The sequence below is a fragment of the Nematostella vectensis genome, chromosome 1, assembly GCF_932526225.1.
Source record: "Nematostella vectensis chromosome 1, jaNemVect1.1, whole genome shotgun sequence".
NCBI classification, from domain to species: Eukaryota; Metazoa; Cnidaria; class Anthozoa; order Actiniaria; family Edwardsiidae; genus Nematostella; species Nematostella vectensis.
In genome coordinates, this window is record NC_064034.1 from 14,358,000 (window position 1) to 14,374,818 (window position 16,819).

General features: G+C 40.6%; 3 protein-coding genes across 5 annotated transcripts; 2 read left to right on the forward strand and 1 right to left on the reverse strand.

Moving 5' to 3' along the window:
- Positions 1-474: 474 nt before the first annotated feature.
- Positions 475-3,654, forward strand: LOC125571990. 3 transcript variants are annotated; one of them, XM_048731945.1, is made up of 8 exons: positions 477-730; positions 862-959; positions 1,133-1,203; positions 1,773-1,862; positions 2,190-2,308; positions 2,666-2,719; positions 3,009-3,066; positions 3,420-3,654. In XM_048731945.1, exons 2-8 carry the CDS (start codon positions 940-942, stop codon positions 3,506-3,508), a joined length of 501 nt encoding a protein of 166 aa, XP_048587902.1. In that variant the 5' UTR covers positions 477-730; positions 862-939; the 3' UTR covers positions 3,509-3,654. The 3 variants fall into 3 exon arrangements, with proteins under 3 accessions (XP_048587903.1, XP_048587902.1, XP_048587901.1); XM_048731946.1 differs by having other exon boundaries at positions 475-959; positions 3,423-3,654; XM_048731944.1 differs by having other exon boundaries at positions 478-959.
- A 162-nt stretch (positions 3,655-3,816) lies between these two features.
- LOC125571976 lies at positions 3,817-10,575 on the forward strand. The gene is made up of 2 exons (XM_048731943.1): positions 3,817-10,403; positions 10,475-10,575. The coding sequence occupies exon 1, from the start codon at positions 4,234-4,236 to the stop codon at positions 10,096-10,098; it is 5,865 nt and encodes a 1,954-aa protein (XP_048587900.1). The 5' UTR covers positions 3,817-4,233; the 3' UTR covers positions 10,099-10,403; positions 10,475-10,575.
- Positions 10,576-12,405: 1,830 nt separating this feature from the next.
- LOC125568115 lies at positions 12,406-15,236 on the reverse strand. Its single transcript, XM_048729631.1, has 6 exons — positions 15,117-15,236; positions 14,190-14,287; positions 13,946-14,016; positions 13,287-13,376; positions 12,841-12,959; positions 12,406-12,483 (listed from the first exon to the last, which is right to left on the reverse strand). Exons 1-6 carry the CDS (start codon positions 15,174-15,176, stop codon positions 12,421-12,423), a joined length of 501 nt encoding a protein of 166 aa, XP_048585588.1. The 5' UTR covers positions 15,177-15,236; the 3' UTR covers positions 12,406-12,420.
- Positions 15,237-16,819: the final 1,583 nt, after the last annotated feature.

Consider the following 16,819-nt stretch of genomic DNA (forward strand, 5'->3'; position numbering starts at 1 on the left):
GCAGTTAAGAACAAACTTTTTCGAAAAATCTAGCAGATCCTGGTGATTTGATTTCGCTAAGAAATCGGAGAGACAGAATTTTGCTCTAAATACTTAACCCTCCAAAGATGATGGGGATGTTGATGAAGACTCTGACTTTATAATTCACTTTCAGCCACACCTATGTACTAAATTTGTATACGGAGAAGTGGATAAGTTGCATTGTTTATTACCTAAAAAAATCCAAATTTTACCCCCCCCCCCCCCTCCCAAACGCGTATGTTCGATGCCGTGTCACTATATCTCCGAACTGAATGAAAAATACATGTTCAAGCTAACAAAGGTGATAGAGTGGTTTTCAAAATCCCGTGCAACAAAATGTAATTGTTAATGTGTAATAGTCAAGCCAGAACAAAAGAGAATTTTACAATAAAGTCTATTATTTCTGCCCATATGTTCTTAAACAAAGACCCGCACTTTGAAAGAGCTTAGCTCCGCCCCTTTTCAGCTGAATAAAATTCAGACTTCAAGATGACAACACACTGTGTGGATATTTTTTTGTTGTGTTATCATTAATAATTTGAAGCTCATTTTACAAATGGACTCATTCTTCAAGTTTTGATTGGTCCGGTATCCTGACCACACGAGATCCAATAAAAAACCTCTTGACTTGCTAAAACAAAATTCGCGGGTAAGCTCACGGAACGAAATGGCTGTACGGTCGGTTTTCGCCTGAGTCGTCACATTTAGGGTAATAACTTGCCATATTACTGTTTATGTTAGTTTCATCATCATTTTCTTGCACATATTCTTGTATATAAAACATCTACAGTATTATAGTTTTCCCAAAATTGTGTAACAATGGAATGATGCTTTGTTTAGGCATGTATACAAGCCAAGTACTCTGGCAGATCATTGCTTATCTGCTCAGGGGTTGAACCAGATGAGCCAGCCAACTACATGCTGGCAAGTTTCTTCAGGTAAACACTATAGTCATGGATAAAATGTCAGCAATCAATAAAATTGAGTTAAACCCCAACAATGTTGTTTAGCATTACTACAAATCTTTACTCGGTTTGCTTCTCAGCCTCTTGACCCATGTTGTTCAAAATGATTTTATTCAAATCTAATACTGTTGGCTATGTTTTATTAGGGATGTCGAAGACTTGGAGGTCAAACCTCTGCTATGTGTGTGTTTCGAAGGCACAGATGATGAGAGGGCAGGTATAGTATTTTTAATGATGCAACTGTATCTTAATGAATATTATTGGGGGGGCTGTTAAAATGTTAAAGGACAAAGCATTTTCTTAACAGTAAAAAAGCTTAAAGTTATTAGTGAGGTTTGTCAATCTGTGCCACGAGGCTTCCTTCCTATTGAAATCTAAGCTATGTTTTCAACATGTTTTGGTGCTGGATTGAGTATGGATTATTCTGAGTTTTATGTACTCAAAGTTTGGCAATCGAGTCTCCATGCCTTTCCAAACTTGATTTAGTTTTAACATATAAATTTCCCCATACTGTAACATTTCTTTATTAACCACTGACAGATAGCAGCCCTTACTGTCTGTGCCTAAAGAAGGATGCAGTAAATCTGCATCGCATGTAACAGTAAAAGTCCTACTTAACTGGAAAATGTCTTATACTGTATTATCAAGAATTAGTGTAAATAAAATGCAGCTCTGGAAAGCTCTAGCACCTTTTGCTTTTGCCTCCTCTTTTAAACATTCACAAGAGCCACTATGTTCCAAAACACACTAAGGGTTTAGTCATTCCCTCTTGTAACATTTTTCTAGTATCCAGAAATCATGGCCATGGGAGGGAACCAATACTGTTGGTGTTGCGTGCTATTGGTTCCAACCTAGGAGTTGTTGCCCGTGCAGAAGGTTGGTACTTAAAAGATTATCATTCAGAGTTGCATTATTACTGTGCACTATTGGCAGCAAAATTGCTCCCACCCAAGCCTCAAATAATGGCCCCCTTAGTAAGGGGAGATGTAGGGACGATGTTGTTTACTCTGTTTACTGTCCCAAGTTGTTTTGACATCAATTTGATGTTACTCAAAAATTTAAAGACATATTTGCACTGTAAAATGTACTGTATAACTGAATGGCTTTTGAAAACAAGGTGCACATCACATCCAATAATTCAAATATTTAATTTTCTTCTATTTTATTGATGGCCCATTAACATCACAATTTATTCTTTAATAGATGTCAATCTCAGCACTTTTGATGGAAGGGTCATCCTCAAAGCCCTAAGCATAAAGGAAAAAAAGGAAAAAAAGAAAAAGAGAAGGAATAAAGACAACAAGAAAACTGTTGATCACAAGGTGGGTAGGAGATGGAATTTTATTTTCAATGTGTTTGTAAGCCTATGCTGAAGCTCAACCTCACACACTATGCTGATGATATAATCTTTTTGCAGATGTTGTGCCATTAGCCTATAAATAACAACGAAAAATTAAGGTCGTAAAAAAATTCAGGCAAAAAACTTCACACAATATTGTTAATTGTTCCATTTCCATTTTTGTTACACTTTACTGTAATTTTGGTCCAGCTAAAGAACGGAAATAACTTGTTTCTTCGGACTCTTTTTTATAGAGGTTCAAGGTTCCAACTGAATCATCATTTCTAACTTAACTTATTTTATTAATAATTGTTTTTGGGCTTATTTTTTGCCTCTCTAGACTGGCTATGATCCTGACATGGATTCTAAATCAGATACGGGCGAAGAGCATGAGGTAAAGTGAATATATGACCAAAAAAATTGAATGAAAAAGATTTTTAAGAATAAGGACGTATTTACTTTTGTCTCATGATCCACATTTTACAAATAATTTTTTTTCTATATATGCTTGTACTTTGTTTCTAGATGTTGGTTATTATTATTGTTTTGCCTATTTAATCAATTATGAGGCTTTAAATAATTGTCTACCAACCTCAGTTATTTTTTAACAAATGGTGAATAGGATCTGGGGGAATACCAGTTTATACTTTTCTAAGTACTAACAGTTTGTTTGTATTGAATAGGTTCACTTCAAAAGTGAATTGTTGCAGACTTTCATAGGGGGCAATGACACCACAATAGGTAAGTCGATAGACAGACCACATATGAAACATGGAAGCAGTTTATTCATTGCACTCATTTTTCAAGAATTTGTCTAAGCCTTAAGGATTATTCTTGCAGTTTACAAGTGCCTGCACTATTCATAGTGGAAAACAATTATCTGTACTACAATATTGGTCTGAGCCCAGGCTATCTTTATAAGTTGAAAACAATTACATCAATTGTATCTGTACATGATATTCAGTTTACTATACAGTACAGCAGATTTGCAAACACACAAACTGATCGATTACAAGTTTTTGGACAATAGTAATTGTATGGGAAAAACAATATGATTGGATAAACATAAGCTAAAGAAACATTTTCTCTTTTAGAAGAAAACAACAAGCAACTCATAAAAAGAAAAGCTAGGGGCAAAGCAAGCAGAAAAGCAAAGAAGTTCAACAAGGGGAAAGATATTTAGTAGTTGACACCAAAATTGGCAGTAGATCAGTAATTATAAATGAGTAGTTTAGTTAGATACTCAAGACCTCATCATCATTTTAGTTGCACTTGTACCAAAGCTATTGAGTTTTTTTCACAATAGAAAATATAGGACAAAAATGAAAATACATGAACATCAAATTATTTCAAAGCTATCTGAACAGGACAGTCCTGCTGGCTGTCTCAGATGCTGGGTTCTTTATATAGGATTAGCCTATATCTGGACAGGGCTTTGGTTTTAGTCCAAATTTCCTATTGATGCCGGTTAATTTTTGCCATAGTCCTGCTGGCTGTTGTTGTCGCCATTATCCGGGCTCCCTGTGTTAGAGGCCTGGTTCCGAGCTTTGCGCGGTCGCATAGCCTCGTGCAAAACGTTTTCAGTTCGTCGAGAATTTCCTGGAGTTTTTTATTGGAGTTTTTGACCTGAATCTAATGAATATTGTATGGATTTGTTTTTGGATGGATTCCGCACCCGTGTAAGTATCATGCGTTTGTATAATTAGCGGAAATTGCCATAATTTTCATCTTCAGTATTTGTTTATTTCAGCGAATCTCGTGGTAATTCGTGATAATTTTGAAGTTGAAACTCGTGTAGAACTTTACCCGTGAATATCGACAAGTGGAAAATAAAAGTTGTGTTCATATCCAGAAGCATCTCATCTATCTGACCTATCTGAATTCCAACATCATTCGACGGAAGAGTAAATGAACACTGAGGATTATTATCTTGGAAACATGAGTGAAAACGAAGCTAGTAGTGAAGTCGAACGAATAGAAAGCAAGAAAAGGTCCCTAGGAGGCTACCTAGGGCGCGTGAGTATTCACATGAAAGAGCTCAAAACTTGTCTTGATGATCCCTCTAGAGCCAATGAAATACAGACAGCCTTGAATGAATTACAGTCGGCTTTGAATAACTATGAGGACTGCTATCAGTCGTACATTTTGGAAGAATTGGCAACCGATGAATTCAACAGAGTGAAAGAGAAATTTGAAGAAACTCGTAATGAGTGTGAAACTACTACCAAATTGGCAAATGAACGTTTGAAGAAAGGAAAGTCAAACTCAACTAAGTCAAGGCTGTCTAGTAGGTCTAGGAAATTAAGAGAGAAAATAGAAATGAAAAAGCTTCTTTTGCAACAAGAAGAAGAGATAGCTCAGCATCGAATGGATCTGGAACGTAAGAAAATAGAATTGGAATATGAACAGAAAGCGAGAGCATGTAAGCTCAAGTTCCAGGTTCAAATCGCAGAAAAGGAAGCTGAGTTATTAGAAGAGAGAGGGAGTGAGTCTGATAGTTGTGTGTCAGAAGAGTATAAAGGGGATGTAGGGGTCATGCCACCCATGTCTCAAGAGGAAAAGCTAATGAAATGGACCGAGCAATGTGACCCCATTCCTGATAATCCTAGACCAGACACACCTAAGCTAATGGAGGGCCCTTCCCATCCTAAAGACCCCATTCCTGAGAGAAAACCCCAGATTAATGACCAAGAAGCCCCCCCTAGTAGTTATAGGAAAACCCCGTTTGGTTTTCTTCCCGTGAACAGTACTGATATCATGTTAAAGCTGACCATGCTCCAAGCCATGCAACCTGTTAAGTTCTCTGGGAATCCAAGTGACTTTCCTAATTTTAGGAAGAGATTGAGAGATAATTTAGAAGATGAAATTTTAAGTGATTCACAAAAGGTTGAATTCCTACCGAAGTTCCTCTCGGGGGAGGCTTTTGAAGTTGTGGAAAGGGTTTCCGGTTGCAGCTATTCAGTGATAGTTGATATTTTGGAAGACCGATATGGGCAGCCAGCGACCGTCGCTGCTTCTTGTATTGACAATTTGACCAGAGGCCCAAGATTGAACAATCATGATTATAAGGGACTGAGGGATTTTGCAGAGCAACTTGAATCATCCTCAAAGAAACTTGTTGGGGAATATGCTATTGAAGCCAGTACCATCTCAAACATGAAACAGATAGTTAGAAGGCTTCCCCAGTATTTAGTAAATAAATGGGGTGATGTATCCTACAAGATAAGAGAAAAGGGGGGTATCCCTAAGATTTCAGATTTGGCAGATTATGTGAAGAGGCAAGCAGCCATAAAGAATGACCCAGGTTTTGTTAACCTAAGCATGAGTGAGAACAAGGGCGGTGGTGATAAAAGACCCGAGCAGGGTGGGAAAGGCAAGAACTACCAGAAACAGACTTCTGTCTTTAAAACAGACATGGAAGGCTCACCCCCTGAAACTACTATGGGTAAACAAGCCCCAATTAAGACCTGTCCTTGCTGTCAAGGAGAACATAGGCTTTCAGACTGTGCAAATTTCAAGGGAAGGGACTTACCCGGCCGTTGGCGACTGGTAAAGGAGAAGAGATTGTGTCATATATGCCTTAGGCCAGGACATATGAGGGACAGATGCCATACAACCACTTTTTGTAACTGCAAAAGTGAGCGAAAACACCACACCTTGTTACATAACCCCCCTAGAGCTAAAGATGACCCTCCCAAAGAACTTAACTCGAGCGCAGGGGAGGGGACAACCGAGGGACCCCCTAGAAGAGACCATGCTCAGGGCACCCGGGGTGGGGAGCCACACAGGCAAACCGAGCAATACGCAACATTTTCTGAAAGAGCCACGGGGACGGTGTTACTACATGTTGTACCAGTTAAATTGATTGCCCCAAATGGGAACTCTCTGACAACGTATGGGCTACTGGATAATGGCTCAAGAGGAACTATGATAAGCTCGGAGGTTTCAGCGAAACTCGAACCTAAAGGTCATACTGAGGAAATATCCATCACCACCATGATGGGAAGTAGTAAGGAACAGATAGAGGTTGTGGAGTTTGAACTGCAACACGCAAGTGGTGAAGGGGATAGAATTCCCGTAACTGAGGGTTTGGTAACGAAGAAATTCAATGTCAACGAAAAGTGTCTTCCTAAAGATATTGACAGAGATGCACACCCGCATCTGAGGGATATTGAGATTCCCTCGGTAGACATGCCTAAGGTTTCGGTTCTGATAGGAAAGGACGTTGGCTATGCGCATGAGGTGTTTGAAGTGCGTAGACCAGCGACGAAAGCCAGTGATTTGAAGGCTTTGAGAGGTCCTCTTGGATGGGTAATTACAGGAACCCTTCAAGGGGAGACCTCATGCAAGGAAGTAAACCTGAACTTTGCTGATTATAAGAAAGAACTTCAGCATCAGATTGAGCGGTTCTGGGACTTGGAGAGTTTCGGTACAAAGAGTGTTGGGACGGACAAGGGATCCCCAAGTTTTATATCGCACCATCTGTCCAGGGAAGACAGGAAGGCTATCGATAAGTTGGAGAAGACCATTACTAAGCGTGATGGTCACTATGAAACAGGCCTCCTGTGGCGGGATGATGATGTGACCCTACCTAATAACCGGAATGAAGCCGACAAAAGACTGAATAGTCTGAAGCGTAAGTTTTCACGAGAGCCTGGATTGGAGGAGAAGTATCGAGCAGCCATGGAGAAGTATATCACTAAAGGGCATGCACGCAAACTCAGCCCAGAAGAAGCACAAGAGACTGGACCGAGAACTTGGTACTTACCTCATTTTGCAGTGACGAATATCAACAAACCTGGTAAGCTGAGGATAATTTTTGATGCTGCATCAGAGTACCAAGGTACTTCGTTGAATAAGAACTTGTTACATGGACCTGATTGTACAAACAGCCTGACTGGGGTGCTCCTACGGTTCAGGGAGGACAATGTTGCATTGGTAGCTGATATAGAAGGGATGTTCCTTCAGGTCGGAGTTAGAGAAGAAGACCAAGATTCTCTGCGATTTCTTTGGTGGGACAAAAGCTCTGATGACCCTCCAGAAGAATATGCCATGAACGTGCATGTCTTTGGGGCAACCGACTCGCCTTGTGCAGCCAACTGGACACTCAAGAAAACTACAACTGACAATGCTGGTGACTTTGGAGATACCACCATCGAAACTGTCCTGCATAATTTTTATGTGGATGATGTACTAAAAAGCGTAGACACGAGTGCGAGTGCAGTCACGCTTGCGAACGAGTTAACCGAACTTTGTGGTAGAGGAGGGTTCAACCTCACAAAGTTTATGAGTAACAGTAGGGAGGTCCTTGCTGAAGTGCCTATCGAGAAGAGGGCAGCACCAACGCTAGATTTAGATCTTGATGAACTCCCAGTCGAGCGGGCACTTGGAGTTAGATGGAACGTGGAGACAGACACCTTCGGGTTCAAGGTGAGCAACACTGAGAAGGCTGATACTATGAGAGGAGTACTATCGACAATCAGCTCTGTCTTTGACCCTTTGAACTTTGCTGCACCAGTGATAATGCGTGGCAAGCAGATCATGCAAGCCCTATGGAGGCGGAAGGCACCATGGGACGAGCCGCTCAGTGGAGACATTCTGCGTCAGTGGCAGACATGGAAAAGGGAACTTGTACGGCTTGAAGATTTGTCCATCCCCCGATGCTACTTCAGCAGGCCAGACCATGAAGGTGTTGGACTACAACTCCATCACTTTAGTGATGCCTCGGAGGCAGGATACGGGTCAGTAAGCTACTTACGAATCGAGTACCCGGACGGAATGGTGGAGTGTGCTTTCGTCGCCGGAAAGTCAAGGAATGCACCTATTAAAGGCTCAACCATCCCAAGGCTGGAGCTACAAGGAGCCCTACTGGCAACACGGGTGGACCAAGCAGTTCGCCGAGAACTGGACCTGAAGCCTGACAGAGTCGTGTTTTGGACTGATTCGATGATAACACTTAACTATATCAATAATGAAACCCGCAGATTCCAGACGTATGTAGCCAACAGGGTTACAGAGATTCGCGAAGCGACTAATCCTGACCAATGGCGACACTGTCCGGGAAAACTAAATCCTTCCGACGAAGTAAGTCGAGGTCTAACCATAGATGAGTTTCTCCGGGATGAGCGATGGCTTAATGATCCGAGTTTCTTGAGAGAGTCAGAAGATCAATGGCCAGATAATAAATTTGATGCCCTGTCTGAAGAAAGTCTGGAGATAAAGAAAGAAGTGTTCTTCACTGACCTGGAGCCAGGAGATGGCCTGGAAAAGCTTCTAACCGACACTTCTGATTGGATGAAGACCATTCGAAAGGTTGCGTGGGTAATGAAGTTTGTGGAGTGGTTGAAGACAAGAAAGCATGCAAAGCCTACTGAAAAGACACCTGGAGAGTCAGAGAACAAGCTAAGTCCAGACGACATAGAACGCGCCAAGCGACGAATAGCTGTACTAGTACAGCGGGAAAGTTTCCCTGAAGAAGTGAAGGCTCTGAAGGCAGGAAAGGAGGTGAATGTTGCTAGTGCTATCTTGAAGCTTAAGCCGGTCATGAAAGGCGATGAAGTTATGAGAGTTGGAGGAAGGATCTCGATGGCACCGATGAGTGATGATGCCAAGAATCCCATGATATTGCCGAAACAGAGTCATATCACTACTATCTTGATCCGCCACCTACACGAAAGCAACGGTCATTGTGGCGTGGAACAAGTACTATCCCTGCTGAGAGAGCAGTTTTGGATTGTGAAAGCGAGAGTGGCCATCAAGGCTGTTCTTGGAAGATGCATTCATTGTCGCAAGCAAAGAAGAACTACTTTGAAGCAAGAGATGGGAGATCTACCTAGAATTCGGATGATCCCTTACGAGCCACCCTTTACGTATACAGGTATTGACTATTTTGGACCGCTATATGTTAAGCGGGGAAGAGGAAGAGTGACTGAGAAGCGCTGGGGAGCTATCTTTGTTTGCATGAACTCCCGAGCAGTTCATCTCGAGTTAGCTAAGTCGCTAGAGACGGATGATTTCATACTCGCTCTGATGAGGTTCCTGAATCGCAGGGGCCATGTTGTGGAACTGTGGTCGGATAACGGGTCCAATTTTGTGGGAGCTGATCGGGAGATACGTGAACATCTGGAAGGAATGGATCATGACAAGATCGGACGTGAGTGTTCTGCGAAAGGATGCAAGTGGATCTTTAATCCACCTGGAGCCACCCACATGTCAGGCGTGTGGGAGAGGATGGTGAGAGTCGTCAAGCGAAGTCTGAAGGCGATCCTGGGGAAGAACCCCCTCAACGATGAAGTGCTGACCACCGTGTTTACTGAAGCAGAACGTATCGCGAATTCAAGACCGCTAACCCGGAATCCAGAGAATCCTGATGATGAGGATCCTCTTACGCCCAATCACTTTCTGAACGTGCGACCTACGATGAATCTTCCTACGGATACGGATGAACGGGCAGATAAGTACAGTCGGAAGCGGTGGAGACAAGCGCAATTACTTGCTAACCACTACTGGCGTCGCTGGTTGAAAGAGTACATTCCTTCCTTGCAAGTTCGAAGCAAGTGGAACAGGAAACAGCGAAACCTACACGTCGGAGATATAGTGCTCGTTGCGGACGACAACGTTGGACGAAACAACTGGCCTCTTGCGCGCGTGATTAATGTGTTTCCTGGCGTGGATGGATTGGTAAGGAGTGCAGAGGTGCGCGGTAAAGGGACGACCTACAAGCGCCCGGTAACCAAGTTGTGTCTGCTGGAAGCCGAGGATGAGGATGTCTAGATACGGATCGGATTGGAGACTCAAGGGACAGACGTAGATAGTGTAATATAGAACGGACATTAGCGTTATGACAATACGTTTATAGTTATGAACCTCCTCCGCAGGAGTTCATGGGGGGCGGGATGTTGTCGCCATTATCCGGGCTCCCTGTGTTAGAGGCCTGGTTCCGAGCTTTGCGCGGTCGCATAGCCTCGTGCAAAACGTTTTCAGTTCGTCGAGAATTTCCTGGAGTTTTTTATTGGAGTTTTTGACCTGAATCTAATGAATATTGTATGGATTTGTTTTTGGATGGATTCCGCACCCGTGTAAGTATCATGCGTTTGTATAATTAGCGGAAATTGCCATAATTTTCATCTTCAGTATTTGTTTATTTCAGCGAATCTCGTGGTAATTCGTGATAATTTTGAAGTTGAAACTCGTGTAGAACTTTACCCGTGAATATCGACAAGTGGAAAATAAAAGTTGTGTTCATATCCAGAAGCATCTCATCTATCTGACCTATCTGAATTCCAACAGCTGTCTCAGACGCTGGACTCCTTATATAGGATTAGCCTATATCTGGACAGGGCTTTGGTTTTAGTTCAAATTTTCTATAGATGCCGGTTAATTTTTGCCATAGTCCTGCTGGCTGTCTCAGACGCTGGACTCCTTATATAGGATTAGCCTATATCTGGACAGGGCTTTGGTTTTAGTCCAAATTTCCTATTTATGCCGGTTAATTTTTGCCATAGTCCTGCTGGCTGTCTCAGACGCTGGACTCCTTATATAGGATTAGCCTATATCTGGACAGGGCTTTGGTTTTAGTTCAAATTTTCTATTTTTTTAATTTTTGCCATAGTCCTGCTGGCTGTCTCAGACGCTGGACTCCTTATATAGGATTAGCCTATATCTGGACAGGGCTTTGGTTTTAGTCCAAATTTCCTATTTATGCCGGTTAATTTTTGCCATAGTCCTGCTGGCTGTCTCAGACGCTGGACTCCTTATATAGGATTAGCCTATATCTGGACAGGGCTTTGGTTTTAGTCCAAATTTCCTATTTATGCCGGTTAATTTTTGCCATAGTCCTGCTGGCTGTCTCAGACGCTGGACTCCTTATATAGGATTAGCCTATATCTGGACAGGGCTTTGGTTTTAGTCCAAATTTCCTATTTATGCCGGTTAATTTTTGCCATAGTCCTGCTGGCTGTCTCAGACACTGGACTCCTTATATAGGATTAGCCTATATCTGGACAGGGCTTTGGTTTTAGTCCAAATTTCCTATTGGGGCCGGTTAATTTTTGCCATAGTCCTGCTGGCTGTCTCAGACGCTGGACTCCTTATATAGGATTAGCCTATATCTGGACAGGGCTTTGGTTTTAGTCCAAATTTCCTATTTATGCCGGTTAATTTTTGCCATAGTCCTGCTGGCTGTCTCAGACGCTGGACTCCTTATATAGGATTAGCCTATATCTGGACAGGGCTTTGGTTTTAGTCCAAATTTCCTATTTATGCCGGTTAATTTTTGCCATAGTCCTGCTGGCTGTCTCAGACGCTGGACTCCTTATATAGGATTAGCCTATATCTGGACAGGGCTTTGGTTTTAGTCCAAATTTCCTATTGGGGCCGGTTAATTTTTGACATAGTCCTGCTGGCTGTCTCAGACGCTGGACTCCTTATATAGGATTAGCCTATATCTGGACAGGGCTTTGGTTTTAGTTCAAATTTTCTATTTTTTAAATTTTTGACATAGTCCTGCTGGCTGTCTCAGACGCTGGACTCCTTATATAGGATTAGCCTATATCTGGACAGGGCTTTGGTTTTAGTCCAAATTTCCTATTTATGCCGGTTAATTTTTGCCATAGTACTGCTGGCTGTCTCAGACGCTGGACTCCTTATATAGGATTAGCCTATATCTGGACAGGGCTTTGGTTTTAGTCCAAATTTCCTATTTATGCCGGTTAATTTTTGCCATAGTCCTGCTGGCTGTCTCAGACGCTGGACTCCTTATATAGGATTAGCCTATATCTGGACAGGGCTTTGGTGTTAGTCCAAATTTCCTATTGGGGCCGGTTAATTTTTGCCATAGTCCTGCTGGCTGTCTCAGACGCTGGATTCCCCCAGATCCTATTCACCATTTGTTAAAAAATAACTGAGGTTGGTAGACAATTATTTAAAGCCTCATAATTGATTAAATAGGCAAAACAATAATAATAACCAACATCTAGAAACAAAGTACAAGCATATATAGAAAAAAAATTATTTGTAAAATGTGGATCATGAGACAAAAGTAAATACGTCCTTATTCTTAAAAATCTTTTTCATTCAATTTTTTTGGTCATATATTCACTTTACCTCATGCTCTTCGCCCGTATCTGATTTAGAATCCATGTCAGGATCATAGCCAGTCTAGAGAGGCAAAAAATAAGCCCAAAAACAATTATTAATAAAATAAGTTAAGTTAGAAATGATGATTCAGTTGGAACCTTGAACCTCTATAAAAAAGAGTCCGAAGAAACAAGTTATTTCCGTTCTTTAGCTGGACCAAAATTACAGTAAAGTGTAACAAAAATGGAAATGGAACAATTAACAATATTGTGTGAAGTTTTTTGCCTGAATTTTTTTACGACCTTAATTTTTCGTTGTTATTTATAGGCTAATGGCACAACATCTGCAAAAAGATTATATCATCAGCATAGTGTGTGAGGTTGAGCTTCAGCATAGGCTTACAAACACATTGAAAATAAAATTCCATCTCCTACCCACCTTGTGATCAACAGTTTTCTTGTTGTTTTTATTCCTTCTCTTTTTCTTTTTTTCCTTTTTTTCCTTTATGCTTAGGGCTTTGAGGATGACCCTTCCATCAAAAGTGCTGAGATTGACATCTATTAAAGAATAAATTGTGATGTTAATGGGCCATCAATAAAATAGAAGAAAATTAAATATTTGAATTATTGGATGTGATGTGCACCTTGTTTTCAAAAGCCATTCAGTTATACAGTACATTTTACAGTGCAAATATGTCTTTAAATTTTTGAGTAACATCAAATTGATGTCAAAACAACTTGGGACAGTAAACAGAGTAAACAACATCGTCCCTACATCTCCCCTTACTAAGGGGGCCATTATTTGAGGCTTGGGTGGGAGCAATTTTGCTGCCAATAGTGCACAGTAATAATGCAACTCTGAATGATAATCTTTTAAGTACCAACCTTCTGCACGGGCAACAACTCCTAGGTTGGAACCAATAGCACGCAACACCAACAGTATTGGTTCCCTCCCATGGCCATGATTTCTGGATACTAGAAAAATGTTACAAGAGGGAATGACTAAACCCTTAGTGTGTTTTGGAACATAGTGGCTCTTGTGAATGTTTAAAAGAGGAGGCAAAAGCAAAAGGTGCTAGAGCTTTCCAGAGCTGCATTTTATTTACACTAATTCTTGATAATACAGTATAAGACATTTTCCAGTTAAGTAGGACTTTTACTGTTACATGCGATGCAGATTTACTGCATCCTTCTTTAGGCACAGACAGTAAGGGCTGCTATCTGTCAGTGGTTAATAAAGAAATGTTACAGTATGGGGAAATTTATATGTTAAAACTAAATCAAGTTTGGAAAGGCATGGAGACTCGATTGCCAAACTTTGAGTACATAAAACTCAGAATAATCCATACTCAATCCAGCACCAAAACATGTTGAAAACATAGCTTAGATTTCAATAGGAAGGAAGCCTCGTGGCACAGATTGACAAACCTCACTAATAACTTTAAGCTTTTTTACTGTTAAGAAAATGCTTTGTCCTTTAACATTTTAACAGCCCCCCCAATAATATTCATTAAGATACAGTTGCATCATTAAAAATACTATACCTGCCCTCTCATCATCTGTGCCTTCGAAACACACACATAGCAGAGGTTTGACCTCCAAGTCTTCGACATCCCTAATAAAACATAGCCAACAGTATTAGATTTGAATAAAAACATTTTGAACAACATGGGTCAAGAGGCTGAGAAGCAAACCGAGTAAAGATTTGTAGTAATGCTAAACAACATTGTTGGGGTTTAACTCAATTTTATTGATTGCTGACATTTTATCCATGACTATAGTGTTTACCTGAAGAAACTTGCCAGCATGTAGTTGGCTGGCTCATCTGGTTCAACCCCTGAGCAGATAAGCAATGATCTGCCAGAGTACTTGGCTTGTATACATGCCTAAACAAAGCATCATTCCATTGTTACACAATTTTGGAAAAACTATAATACTGTAGATGTTTTATATACAAGAATATGTGCAAGAAAATGATGATGAAACTAACATAAACAGTAATATGGCAAGTTATTACCCTAAATGTGACGACTCAGGCGAAAACCGACCGTACAGCCATTTCGTTCCGTGAGCTTACCCGCGAATTTTGTTTTAGCAAGTCAAGAGGTTTTTTATTGGATCTCGTGTGGTCAGGATACCGGACCAATCAAAACTTGAAGAATGAGTCCATTTGTAAAATGAGCTTCAAATTATTAATGATAACACAACAAAAAAATATCCACACAGTGTGTTGTCATCTTGAAGTCTGAATTTTATTCAGCTGAAAAGGGGCGGAGCTAAGCTCTTTCAAAGTGCGGGTCTTTGTTTAAGAACATATGGGCAGAAATAATAGACTTTATTGTAAAATTCTAAAGGTTCTTTATATGATGGTCGCTCCTACCCTGGTTCCAGAGCCTTGAACGTCTCTAAATAGAGAAGTTCCATGCTCCGGAAACAGGGTAAGTCACTCCACGAGAAAAGGAAAGAAATTATGAGGCTTTAAAATATAAATATGTTAAACATTTTGCTCTTCCATAACGATGAGATTGCAGATGCATACAGTAGGATATCTCTATAATAGCAAGGTGGCTTTGTATCTATACATACTTCTGTAGTTTATGGATCCTAGTGTTGCAACTCGGTATGCCTTAATTTAAAGTACCCCAAAATATAAGAACCTCTTTTGCCCAAAAGGAGAAAATCTAGGTTCTCACACACAGATTTATTTTACTGTACCTGATGGTAATTTTCGAGTACCACACACAGGTCCCCAAGTGCCTGTGTGTGATACCACATCTGGCCCTTTGTGATGCTTTTTTTCAGAAAACCAAACTCATACTCATCCTCCCTTACTGTTCCAACTAAATAAAAAGAACCATTGCCTATTACAATTCCAACAATATGTATAATGAGAAATCACCACTCACGAGCAGCAACATGCCTAGCCTAGCACACATGATCTTGAGTTCCTCACGGGAAGCCTGGATTCTTTTATTATTACAAAGCAAGAACTACTAGCGAGTTTTTTCAACAAATGGACTCGACTAGGCCAAGTTAACAAATACAAATATTCGTCCTCGCCGGCGTCATTTTTTTAGGGCCGATTCAAAATTTCAACATTTGCTAATTTTCAAACTCCTATAATTAACCTTTTTTCGCGATTTTAGACGTTCCCTTAGCCTTCGTCAGTGAAAAACTCCATTCGTATTTGCTTTTGTTGGCGTTATGATATGGAGCCAGTCAAAAAAATCCTTTTGGAAGTCCATTGTGGATAGATCAATAATAATGGTACAGGAAATACAGGAAATACAAATAAAAGCTACCCGCCCCACTTTCTCCTCGCCGTTCCGCCGCGCCGCCTCGCTCTTTCGCGTCTCATAACGCTGCCCGCGTCGCCTTGCTTCTCGAGGATTGCCCGCTCGTTTTTTTTTTTTTTTTTTTTTCCTAGAAATGCGGTTGGGAAACGTTTGTTTTATTTTACTTGGCAAATTAAATACAATGGGTATATCGATTTGCTATAATGTATGGCGTTGTTAGATGGTACTCCATCTCTATTTCCATTTGTATTTTATAACGTCTGAGTTAACGTCCTAGGGGAATATATGTATTGATCCGCCGCTCATGTGATTTAATTATTTTACTGCAATGGTGTAATGGTAAAATGACCGTTTATTTCATTCAAAATAAAATTAGAACTCTAATGTAATACAATGGAATATGAGTTCTTCTTGAAAGTAATGCACAACAAAGCCGGTTGAGGGGTTGTATTTACAATAGAGTAGTGAACAATGGCCGGCGAATCGCGCGCGAGCCGAATAAGGAACAAACGGCAATTAAGAAGCGGGCGCGCTAAAGAAATAGTTATTATCTATGCAAAGAATAGTTTCTCGATTATACCCAGGTAAGCTATGCTGGGTGCGCGAGTCTTTAGAGCCGTTATGTAAAGAAGCCGACGTAGTGGGGAGGTGAAAATGCCTGAGACACTTAAATGTATGTTGGTTGATGTCGATAAGAATGCGCGATTCATTTTCTCCGGATACAGATTTAGAATCTAGTTTTTTATTTACTCCAATGGGAAAATATACCTGACTTTTATAAGTGTGAATATCTTCGCCGCTCATATTCACCGGAACTGTTGATTTCTCATAAACTTACGCTTAATTACCGGTGTGCCAAGCATGTAATCTGTTGCATGTGATTTTAAACTCAAACCCATCGCTTGGCTGTTCTAAATAAATGTGGAAGGTCTTTTTTAATTCAGAAAATTTAAATTTAGGCTAAAAATATTGGATAAGTAAAATGACAATACTAGATCAGTACGAAGCGAAAAAGAAAAAAAATGATAGGTGTCGACCCATAAAGGGTTCACCTTTTACAATAGAGCAATTACAAAGGCATGTGAAATCAACACTTCCGGTGAATTTTAGACCAAATAACTT